The sequence below is a fragment of the Drosophila guanche genome, unplaced genomic scaffold, assembly GCF_900245975.1.
Source record: "Drosophila guanche unplaced genomic scaffold, DGUA_6, whole genome shotgun sequence".
Taxonomy (NCBI): Eukaryota; Metazoa; Arthropoda; class Insecta; order Diptera; family Drosophilidae; genus Drosophila; species Drosophila guanche.
In genome coordinates this window covers 538,216-550,263 of record NW_022995763.1, presented here as the reverse complement: position 1 = coordinate 550,263, position 12,048 = coordinate 538,216, and the positions used below count along the sequence as shown (strand labels likewise).

The 12,048-nt window shown below is 56.4% G+C and overlaps 1 protein-coding gene across 3 annotated transcripts in view; it reads right to left on the bottom strand.

Annotated features, from left to right (window-relative positions):
* Positions 1-347: 347 nt before the first annotated feature.
* Positions 348-12,048, bottom strand: part of LOC117590969 — a 37,694-nt gene continuing 25,993 nt past the window's right edge. The window contains exons 6-11 of one of the 3 annotated variants that reach the window (XM_034284029.1): positions 5,980-7,298; positions 4,004-5,907; positions 3,819-3,952; positions 3,034-3,745; positions 2,799-2,955; positions 348-2,734 (exon numbers count right to left, since the gene is read on the bottom strand). In XM_034284029.1, coding sequence (XP_034139920.1) covers positions 1,007-2,734; positions 2,799-2,955; positions 3,034-3,745; positions 3,819-3,952; positions 4,004-5,907; positions 5,980-7,298 — 5,954 coding nt within the window. In that variant the 3' untranslated portion in view covers positions 348-1,006. Of the gene's footprint in view, positions 2,735-2,798; positions 2,956-3,033; positions 3,746-3,818; positions 3,953-4,003; positions 7,299-12,048 lie in introns of all 3 variants that reach the window. The other 2 variants (XM_034284026.1, XM_034284027.1) reach the window with 2 other exon arrangements.

Sequence of the window (12,048 nt, the reverse complement as noted above, 5' to 3'; positions counted from 1 at the left end):
CAGCAGGTCTGCTTCTGTCTCTCAATGGGTGCACAGTGGGGTGTGTGGTGTGTGGCGTGTGGTGTGTGGTGTGAGGTGGGGGGGCACAAATTTCATTTGTAATTTCGTCCAATCTTTTGCTTCAGGCTTAAATAAATGTCAAAGTAAATGTACAATTTTCGATTTCCCACTCAAATTCTTCTCTTCGCTTTTGCTGCTCATTCTAACTGCACTCACAGTGGGCGTGCGCATGTGTGTGCTCTGTGTGTGTGTTCCTCCAGCTTGCTCACTCTCTCGCTCTCTGTGTTTACACTCTCTCTCTGCTGCTGCTGCTGCTGCTGTGTTTTACTTTTTACAATTTCTCTTTCTCAGTCGCGCGTGTGTGTTGGTGTTGGTGTGCATTCCGTTACGTTTAGGGTATCGCTTACATACGATCTTGCTGGTGTCAGTAGTAGCCTGGATTACCGCCGCCCGCAGCGCTGCCACCGCCGCTGGCCGCATAATGCTCGCTCGCATAGTACAGCGCCCGCTGCTGCGCCGCTCGCTGCTGCGCCACTTCCTGCGCCGCCAACGCCGCTTGCTGATGCGCTCGCTGCGCCGCCTCCTGTGCCGCCTGCTGCTGCTGCTGCTGGTGATGATGATGTTGCTGCTGCTGCTGCTGCTGCTGCGACTGCTGCTGCGACTGCAGTGGTGGTGGTAGCGCCGTCGGCTGGTAGTGATGTCGCGGCGATGCCTGCTGATGCGTCGTCGTTAGGGCCAGCGGGAGCGGCAGCTGCTGGGCATGCGGATGCGAATGCTGATGTGTGAGCGGGAGCGGTAGCGGCAGCGCGTGCGGATGAGTGTGCGCCGGCGGCACGGGCGGATGGTGGCGTCGATAGCCGTAGCCGTAGACCAGGCTCAGCGGGCTGAGGGGATTGACTGCCGCTGCCGCGGCCGCTGCTGCTGCTGCTGCTGATGCTGCTGCTGGAGGCGCCGTCGCTGCTGCCGTCAGATGTCGTAGACCCGACGACGACGCCTGCAGTCACAACTAATCTTCGTCGCTGAGCGCCTCGTACTTGGACGACAGCAGAGGCTTCGGCTCGCTGGCCGCTGCTGCTGCTGCCGCTGCCGCTGCAGCGGCCGATGAGACGCTGGCACTGAGGGAGCCGCCTCCCTGTCCGCCGACGCCGACACCGCCACCGCCACCGCCCCCCGGGCCACCCACGCCACCAGGTCCGAGGCCGGCTCCGCCGCCGCCCACCACTAGACTGACGCCCCCGCCCGCGCCCCCAAGCTCGCTCAGGGCGTGCGCCGCCTTGGCTTTGGCGCTCAGGTGGCTGGGCGGCGCTGGCTGGTGCGCCAGCTGCATGGCCTGCGGCGGCGGTGGCAGCCCGCCCGCAGCGCTGGGCACGGTCAATGCACTGAACGGGTAGGTGTAGGTGCTGGCCGCAAAGGCCGGCGGTGGCGGATGGTACGCCGACGGATGGTGGCTGTTGGAGCCAGCACCGCCCGAGCGGCGTCCGCTGCCATCGACCACCTCGTACTGGTTGGGCGTCTTCCGGGACACGCTAATCTCATGCGATGGCGGCTGCTGCTGCTGCTGCTGCTGCTGGGCATCCTTGCTGCGTTGCTGCTGCTGCTGCTGCTGGTGCTCCACGGCTGCCGCGTGGGCCATGTGTGCGGCGTGCGCTGCTGCGGCTGCATGCGACTGGGCCACCAGATCGCCGGGATCATCGTCCGAGCGCACCTCCACGATGCGGTTCTTGGCATAGATGTCGTCGCGCATCACCTCCGCGATGCGATTCTTCACGTAGTTGTCGATGGTCGTCACCGAGCCGCCGGCACCGCCTCCGCCCGGCACACGCTGATCGGGTGGCGGCGGAACGCCAACGCGCCCCACCACCGACCCGGGCCCGGGCAGGAAGTAGTGGCCGGGCTCCACGCCAGCCGCGGCCACCACAGCCGCCTGATGGAGCATCAGCTCGTGGGCGTACTTGCGTGGACTGACCGCCTGCGGCATGCGGATAATGTTGCGTCCATCTTCGGGCGTGTTTGCCCTGCCCCCAGGCGGACCACCGGCTGAGCCTGGACCCACACTGGGTGCTCCGCCAACGGGCATGCCTTGCTGCTGCTGTTGCTGGTGGTGTTGCTGCTGTTGCTGTTGGTGCTGCTGCTGCTGCTGCTGGTGGTGATGCTGCTGCTGCTGCTGCTGCTGCTGTTGCTGCTGCTGCTGCGCCTGATGCTTCGCCTCCTCGGCCTTGTGCTGCATGCGTCGATTCTGCTTCCAGCGATCTGGCGGCAACATCGCCTGCGGCGGACCCTCCATGTAGGTCATAAAGGGCGGCGTGGGTCGCATGTGCGGATTGGAGACGTAATCGTTGGTGATTATCGAATCGGTCAGCTCCCCGAAGGTGATGCTCTTGGTGTGTATCTGCTGTGGACTGGGTGCCGGGCCAGGGCCCTGCGCCTGGGATGTGGGCGTGTGCGGCTGTCCGCGCATCGATCCATGCACGGATCTCGACTGACTCGACTGCTGCTGCTGCTGCTGCTGCTGCTGCTGCTGTGGCGGAGGACCCTGCTGCTGCTGCTGCTGCTGCTGCTGCTGCTGTTGCTGTTGGATCGCAGCGGTGGCTGCGGCAGCGGCTGCCGAGAGGCGCTCCTGATCCAGGTCTATGTTGATGACATTCGGTGACTGGGAGTTCGCTTTGCCATTGTTCTCCGCTGCCAGCTCCAGCGGCTGGCGATGAAATTGCTGTGGATTGGGCAGAAGAAGTTGCTGTTAGTTCGGGACCAAGTTTCTCCCTGAACTTTCAATTGACTTCAGCTTTGGGTTGACTTACGAATGAGGGGCGTGGAAACTCGCGACCCGTGCCACCGGTGGCGTCATTGGTGCGGCTTATCTCGTGCTTGATGATGGCATCGATCAGGCTCTGGGCACTCAGCTGTCCGGGCGTGTCCTCTGTCGGCTGGCTGGCATGTGGCGGCGGACGATAATATCTGCAAATCATAGAAAAGAATGCAATGCCAATTAGCAAACAGATTCACAGTGCTCTCCCCCTGGGTTCTCTCCCTTACTCTCGCTCCCGATCTGGGATGGATCGTGGTGGTCCCGTCTCGGGCACTGGCGCTCGTATGTAATGTCCCGGCGGCGGTGGGCCACCGGGTCCGGGTGCACTGACAACACCGCTGGCGAATATGCGATCCCGCTCCATGCGGCGCTCCCGCTCCTCGGCCACCACGCGCCGTTCCCTGTCCTGCTCGCGGCGCTCTCGCTCCCGCTCCCGCTCCCGCTCTCGCTCTCGTTCGCGCTCTCGTTCGCGCTCGCGCTCCCGTTCGCGCTCTCGCTCGCGATCCCTCTCGCGATGCATTCGCTCCTGGTTCTGCAGCAGCTCCCGGTCCCGCTCGATGGCATGGTTGTGCTGCTGCAGCTGCTGCCGCTGGTCGCGCGCACTGCGCTGCAGGTGCATGGCGTTCATGTGCTGGCGATACTGCTGGTGCTGGACCAACTGCTGCTGGTGCACGGCCACCACTGCGGCCATTTGCTGATGGTGCATGGCCAGGTCGCGGTAGCGCATTTCGTGGTGTGCCGCTGGCGGCACCTGCGAAACGGCCACCGCATGTGGCGGCGGTGCCGGTGGTCCGGCATGTGGATTGCCCGGACCTGGTGCTCCTCCACCGCCGCCCGGCTGCGAGGAGCCCGGCGATTTATCGCCCTTCTGCGAGGGCACCGGCAGCTGCGGCTGCTGCACGGCCACATCCACAAACGAGGCCAAAGCATCGTGGCCAGCTGGCGGAGAGAGATTGGATTGGATTGGATTGGATTAGTGGCTGCAAGCGATGATCGGCTGCGTGGAGCTCACCTGGCGGATACTGATACGGCGTCACGATGTGCATGCGCGGCGGTGCCGCAGGCGATGGTGGCTTGGAGCCCGTGTTGTGGCGCTGTATGACGCCCTGACGCTGCGGCGGTGGCGTGCGATGCGGACTGGGAGTGCTGCAAAGCAGAGATTAGCTACAGTTTCTTCGTCTGTGGAGACACACTCACCTGTTGGCATGATCGGCTGGGGAGGCGCGACTCGAGTACTCGGGCCTGCCGCGCGGCGTTGGCTCCTTGTCGTAGGCAAAGCCGCCGCCGCTGCTGCTGCCCACGCTGTTGCGCGGCGACGGTGACTCCTTGTCCTTGTCGCTGGCGCTGCCACGGGACACATTGCGCTGCTGCTGCTGCTGCCCCTGCATCTGCTGCGAGGTGATGTAGTCGTGCGTCACAATCTGGCGCGTGCTCAGCACCGGTGCCTGCTCCACGACGCTGCCGAAGGGTGAGCGCGCATAGGGCGAGCCCACGCAGACGCCGTAGCCCTGCGGCGGTGGCGCCTGCGGCGAGGACTGCTGCGGCGGTGGCGGCAGCTGCCCGGGCACGGGCCCACCCGGCCCAGAGCCAGGCCCCGCCTGTGCGGGACTGTGGCGCTGCGAGCTCTTGTAGAAATCGTACGCCCGCTTGCTGTCCAGATGATGCTGCGGCAGATGGAGCGGCGTGCCCTGCGTGATGGAGCCATGCTTGCCGCTGTCCGGCGGACACACCACGCCCGGCGGCGTCTGCCGCACCATGCTCTCGAATTTGGGACTGAGCATCGAGGAGGAGGTCGCCGCGTGCACAATTATCTGCTGCTGGGCGCTATTTGCCGGCGTTCCGTGCGTGATGGAGCCGCTCTTGACCAGCAACTGCTGCTGCTGCTGCTGCTGCTGCTGCTGGGAGGGCGAGGCGTGTGAGGGGTGCGCTGGATGGTGCGACGGATGGGGTGGTCCATGTGGTCCGTGCTGGGCATGTGCTGGATGCAAGTGATGCGCCTGCTGCGGACTCAGCTTGGGCTGCACCTTCGAGGACACGCGACCGCTGCTCAGTGGCTGGGACTGATGCTGCGGCTGGGCTGGCGGCGGCGGCTGGCTGGAGCGCGGCGGCATCTGTCCCTGGCCGATGGAGATGGGTACAGGTACGGGTACGGGCTGGACATAGATGGAGCTGCCCGTGCCGGGCCCGGTGCCGGCCAGTGGTCCCACGCCGAGGCCGCCCGTTACCTTGAGCGGGCCGTGCGGCTGCTGGTACATGTAGGAGCCGGCCGTGGCCAGGCTGGGCACGGAGACAGCCTCGCCGCGATACATGGCCGTGGAGCGGACAATGTGCTTCATGGTGCTGGACATGGAGGGCGGCGGCACGAGGTGACGCTCCGAGCCAGCGCCGGGACCACCAGAGCCACCCGATCCGCCAGGTCCCGTGTGGGGCGAGTGACCGTCCCTGTCCCTGTCCCTATCTCTGTCCCTGTCCCTGGGCGTCTTCTTGATGCTCAGATCGAGTGTTTGCGGCTCCGAATCGGACACCTGCTGGCTCGGCGGCGGCACTCCCCGCTGCGGATGGGTGGGTGGCGGCCCATGGCTGGTCGGCACATTGTAGATGATCGTCTCGGGTGGCGGCGGTGCCGAGTGGCTGGACTTGGACCCAGCACCCATTCCGCTCTTCACGACGGGCGTAATGGTGGCCTTGTCCCCGACAGTGGTGGCCACTGGATGGCCTATAAGTCCGGGATGTGTCAGCGGACCCACACCGCCGACGACACCCCCCAAATGGGCAGAGTTCACGACGGAAAGGGTGGCCAGATTGTCGCCGCCGCCGCCGCCGCCGCCGCCGCCGCTGCTGCTGTTGCTGCTGCTGCTGCTGCTGTTGGTGCCGCCGCCATTGCCGCCGCTGCTGCTGCTGCTGCTCAAGGATGAGGGCGGTGGCACAGCCGCTGGACGCGACGGCAGCTTCTGCACGGAGGTGCCATGTGGCAGGCCGCTGGACACCGCCTGCTGCTGCTTGAGTAGAGCCGCATTCCCATCCTGTCGATATTCCCGGACAATGGTCAACTCCTTGCGCTCCAAGTTGTTTGGATGCTGCGAGGGTGGAGGCTGCTGCTGAGCGGATTGCTGTTGCTGCTGGCTGGTTGCCATACCGCCAGCTGTCGAGGATTGCTGCTGCTGCTGCTGCTGCTGCTGCTGCGAGGATTGCTTGCGTTCTGGGACCTTCTTCAGCGATCGCTCTATCACGGAGAAGACACAATCCTGCACATTGTTGACTGCCTCGCGGCGCATGCTGATGGGTCCATTCATGGGTGGCGGCTGCTGCTGCTGCTGCTGCTGTCCGCCAACTGCCATGTTGGGAGCCATGCCAGGCGGCACTCCTCCCATTACCACGCCCACTCCCCCGGCGGCATTTGGTGGCTGCAATCCGCCGACGTTGTTGCTGCCATGACCGTGTCCATGTCCGTGGCCGTGCGCATGGCTGTGCCCGTGCCCGTGGCCATGGGCATGCGGATGTCCGTGTCCGTGTCCGTGACCGTGTCCGTGTACATGTCCGTGTCCGTGTCCGTGGGCATGGGCCGCATTGAACAGCACCTTGGGGCTCTGCCGATTGGCCGGCGAGTTCTCATTCTCCTCGTCAGCCGTCTCCGTGGCCGAGGAGTCGTACTCCTCGCTGGTCTTTTGCTTCTTGGGCGCCTGTCCGGCAGCCGGTGGCAGCAGCCGCTCATTGTCCGCTCCCGATGACTTGGAGCTCATTCGCGTGGGTGTTATGATGAGCGGCAGTTCGGCCATGCCGCGCATCCCCACTGACGAGGGTTTCTGCTGCTGTTGCTGTTGCTGTTGCTGGTGAAGGAGTTGCTGCTGCTGTTGCCGCAGATGCATGAGCTGCTGCTGCTCCTGCTGGTGTGAATCCTGCAGCTGCTGGGGCACTGGTGGCGGTGGCTGTGGCAACTGTATACCCAACTGATGCTGCTGCTGCTGCTGCTGCTGTTGCTGCTTGGTCAGGGTCAAAGGTTTGTGTCGCTGCAGATTCTCGGGACTCTCCACGGAGGCGGTGTCCGAGCCGCCAGGCTCCCGCTCGTCGCAGGACGAGGTGCTGACATCTGTCTCATCGCCGCCGCTGCCCCCACCGCCGGCAGCGTCCGTGAGATTCAGCTGAGGATCGAGCTTACGGCGAATGCGCATGAGGCAGGCGGAGCAGCAGCGCGTGGCATGGGGCGGTATCTGGAACTCGGCCATCACCGGATCCCGCAACTCGGGCGCCAGCTCGAACAGACGCGACGGTATGTTGCGCAGCCGCTGGGCCCGATCCTTGGGATTGGGGCACGTGGACAATGGACAGTTCGGGTAGCGGTTCCGCACCGATTTGCACTGGCAGCTGTTGCACACCCGCGCGCCCGCCGGTATCGACTCATCCGGTATGCCATACTGCTGGCCGCGTCCCTTCTTCAGTGGACGCGTCCTTGGACAAGCCTCCGCCTTGCACACAAAACAGTTGGCCAGTTTATCTACAGAGAGAACAGAGAGAAAAGAGGGTAAGCAAAAGTTATGCAAACACATTACAAAATGCGATTTAATTAAAGGCAAATGGTCAGAAGAGGAGAGCTCGAGGTGGAGTGGTAGTGCCAGTGGGAGTGGGAGTGGGAGAGATGCTTTCATTAAGCCACTTAACAAATAATGAGCAGCAGCAGGCAGCAGGCAGCAGGCAGCCAATTGAATATTTTAAAACGGGGGAGAGAGGAATGAAATGGAAAGAGGAACATGGAGTCACATTGGGATTAATAAATGGCTAAGCGAATAGATGGAAGTGAAAGCTAAGAGTCGATTGCAGACACCAAAGATTGTGTCTGAGCGTAGAAGTTGCGAATCCCAACGCAAAGTGGAAGAGAGAACAGTGGCAAGAGCGCAGCAAGTGGGAAGCAACTGTAATAAGCAAAAAGAGAGCGAGAGCGAGAGCGAGAGCCAGAGCTGGAGAGTGAAACAAATGGGAAACAGAACAGTATTTCAGCTGTTGATCAGAGAGCAAGGGAATTTGGCAATTATTTCCAGGCTAACGTTTGAAATTTCGCAAGAGAAAAATCAATCAAATGTCGCTTACATTTCAATTGGCAACAAGTGCAAGGAAAGTGTAATATTTCGATGTTAGTTAAACAAAACTTAGAACCTTCCTCCTTCGAGGCTTCTCAATTTACATTCAATTATTCGAGGATGGCCAACCATCAACCATCAACCATCAACCGGCAGAGTGGCGGGAATCTTCAATCTTGACTGAGTGCCAAACAGATTTGTGTTTGTCTTAGTTTCTGTTTTTGCCATTTTACTCGTAATAATTTTACAATTTTAATGATTTGCAAATAAAGCAGCGAGACGCGAGACGGGAGAGAGGATGAGAACAATTGTGGCATTTAAGGAAAATCAATGTAATTAAAAGGGCACTTTGGGGAGGGAATGGGATTGGGAATGGGAATTGAAAATGCGAATGCGAATGGAAGGAAGACTCTGACTATAAGTAAAATCAATCAGCGTTTCAAAATGTCAGAGATACAACGGTGAATGCTGACCAAACAGAGAGACAGGGAGAGGGAGAGCCATTGCCATTTCGGCTGCCTACTCCCCTCTCCCTGCTTACACTTCCACTTCCACTCATTCCACCCATTGCGTGGCTCGCGAGTCTCAGCGGAATATGAAAATACATCAAAGTAGCCAAGTCCCACCCCAGCGCCAGTGCTCTCTCTCTCTCTCGCTCTCTCTCTTTCACTGTGTACCAAGCAGCAAGCGAAAAATAAACGCAAGTAAAAATGCTTTTTGAGCGTTAAAATTTTAATAAGCCACTCATTTTAATTTTGATTGTTGCGCTGATCGGAGAGCGGGGAGTGGGCCAAAATGAAGGGGGAAGACGACCTCACTCGAAAAACGATTTCAATTTGGCGAAAAAAGGAAACGACCAGTTGGCAAGTGACAGAGGGAGAAAGAGAGAGAGAGAGAGCGCGAGTTGGCAACACTTTTTATGGCGAAAGAGGAGCAGCAGCCTCAATCCAATTGCAAATTGCAATTACGAGTCTACGAGTCGAGTATAGATTGCAAATTAAATACAAAAATCACAAAATAAATATTTAATATTAATAAAAGTAACAGCAACAGCAACAGCAACACAACCGAAAAGAGATCAACAAAATAAAGAGTTTAACAAAAAGCAAAACGAAAGCAACAAAATGGAAATGTAAGCAATTGAATTTGGGCAAGAAGCTAACACAATGCGACTGTTGGATACCCTCTAAAAACACACACACACACACACACACAAACAGTGCCTGGAGGAATCCCCAAAAGGATGTGCCCAATGCAGGGTATTCCAATTAAAATAATATTCGTAATAAAAATGAATTGAAATGCCAGGGAGGGGACATCATTCACATCAGCATGCAGCTGGCCCCCGGACTGCAACTGGAACGGGGGACTGGACGGGAAACACCAAATAAATTAATTAATAAAAAAGGCAATGGCTATTGGTCGCTTGATTGGGCTGTCATTGGGGAGCGGGAGTGCGGAGCGAGCTGGTGGCTGGTCGTTCAGTGGTTCAGTGGTTTCGGGGTTTCGCTTCGGCCAGCGAGCAGAAGGACCTCGTTTTCGTTTACATCTCTTTGTTTATTATTTAATTTTGATTTAAAAATATTCTGTAAATATTTTATGCACTTTGCAGATGGCCGAGCAGCAAAAAGCAAAACAAAACCAACAAAAGGACACAACGGGGACAGAGCGCGGTGCGCAGAGTGCGTCACTTTTGGGTTCTGTTTTGGTGTCTTTTCTTGAGAGAGAGAGTCCTGCCTCTGCTTGTTTGTTGGGAGGTTTACACCGACCAAAAAAAGTAGTAATTAATGCATATTAATGGGCATTTGTGTTAATTAAATGTGACCTACAACAGTCCACCGCAGTCTGCCCACCTCCCGCGCCACACACTACTTATTTCAGGGCGGGGGCTACCACCAACCTGCCATTTAAAGGCAATTCAATCAAATAATAACACACAAAAAAAGAAACAAAAAAGAAACAAAAACGAAAACGAAAACAAGCAAAAATTGTGATATAAATTTCAGCTTTTCCGCTTTTTCGTGTTCTGCTTTTTGTTGACCAGAAGCAGGACCAGCCAGCATCATCATCATCGGCTTGAATCTCTTTGCATTTCGTTCAATTTTATTAATAATTCAATCAGTCAAAAAATTATTTGAAACGCCCCCAAAGGAAAACAAAAAAGTTTTCCTCAACTGGCGATGCTGGCAGAAGCAGCGACAGAGTGGGGCAGAGTCGCAGTGGCATCGGCAGCGAATGCGCTTGGTCTGGTCTTGGTCTTGGTCTTGGGTTTCCCCTTCCCGCTGGTTAGGTTACTTTTCCTTGATTTCTTCTTTGATTTGTGCGGTGTAAGGAGACAGGGAGAAGAGGCGCAAAGATGAAACGCAGTCGGGTAAAAAGTCGTCACAAGTCGCAACGTGGAACGTGGGAATGTGGGAACATGGCAACGTGGTGGAACACTGCGCTATTTGCACAGCAAATGCAAAGAAAAATCCCCAAGAAGCAGTCAGCGCACTGGGAATATGTCGACTAAAAGATGCCCATTAATTGGATTGCTATAAACAAAACGAGCAATAGGCGGATAGATGTTACATCCAACAAGCACTACAAACATTCATTTTCAATTGTGAATGCAATAAGAAGATTTCTCAGCTATAATTATTAGCTTATTGAAAATTAGTCAGAATTCTTCAACTATTACAATCTGTGTAAGCCAAATACCCGAAGAAGTGCGAGGTATGCGAGCTAAAAAGGAGAGAAAGGAGAGAGAGGAAAAAAAAAATCAAAAACCAAAAGTAAATCAAAACGACAAACAAAACAAAACGAAACGCGACGCATACCCCACTGCCTCTCTCTCTCTCTCTCTCTCTTTCTGCACTCCCTGCCTGTCTTCTCCGTTCCGTTCCGGACTCACGCTCTGCCCCCAGCCAGCCTCCACCCAAAATGAAATAATTCCATTAGTACAATTTCTTTTGCAAGTACAAAGAGTAAATATTGAGGCGGTCTATGCGTGGCGTGGCGAGGCGTGGGCTGTGGATGTGGATGTGCGCTGGAAATGGAGAAGGTATCAGGGGAGTGGGAAAGCAAACGTGCACGTGCATGTGTGGCTATCTTCTTACTGTTCCTCTCTGACCCAATAAATAATACTCCTTCAATTATAGTTGACCGAAAGACCAGATCCAATTGCATCCTTCAGCTGCTCATTTGCATTTGTTTGGGGAAATAATCGTAGCAGTGCGTGGGGATTGTAATGCTCGCAATTAAATTTCGGACCATTTGGTAAATAGTTTTGGCACCCGGCAAATATCAACAGACAGAAATTAACCTGGACTCGCTCTTCCCTGCACTCCCACATCCACTCCTTCGCACTCCCCGAGGAATCTCTGCTGCAGCAGCACAAAATTTCTGCACAAGTTACCAAAAATTTATTTAACTTTCAATTAGACAATTGAAAGCAACAGCCACAAAAGGAGCAACAATAACAACAGGGGGGGGGGGGTTGGGCCATGGGGTTGTAAGTTCCACTGCTGGTTCGTTCTCAGATGAACTGGTTCGGGTTCAAGTAGAGTAATTTTCTCGTCTTAGATAATATCATATCAGAATACCGAATCTCTGGCAAAGCTAGAGTCCATTCATTAAGCAATCCTCCCAGGGAAATCCCAGTTGAATCACTTGTAAATTGGAACTAGTTCTATTAGGAACTATACTATAACTAACTAAAGATACAAAACGTGCACTCTCTCTCTCTCTCTATCTCCCACATTTCCCACTCAATTCCATTGGCACACACAACAAACCGCTGAAAAGTAAAACGAAAAGCCCAAATTCAATCAAATCTGCCATAAAACAACATTCAATTTAGAGATAACGGCATACAAAAAGGAACAGAGAGCGAGAGAGAGAGAGAGCGCAACGATTGGCGTGCGGCCAATTAAAAAATATACGCGAGACTGTACGTACACACAAAAGTACGACGCAGCAGGAGCTGGAGCAGGAGCTGGAGCAGGATCTGGAGCAGGATCTGGAGCGGTAGCAGCAGCAGCAACAGCACTGGACGTAGGACGAAGGACAACCGCTAATTAGCACCATGGGGAATTTGTTGTTGGCAGAGAAGAACTTGCGTAAGCGAAAGCAAAAGCAGTGCCCGCTAGCAGCGGCAGCGGCAGCGGCAGCAACCAACAGAAGATGCTG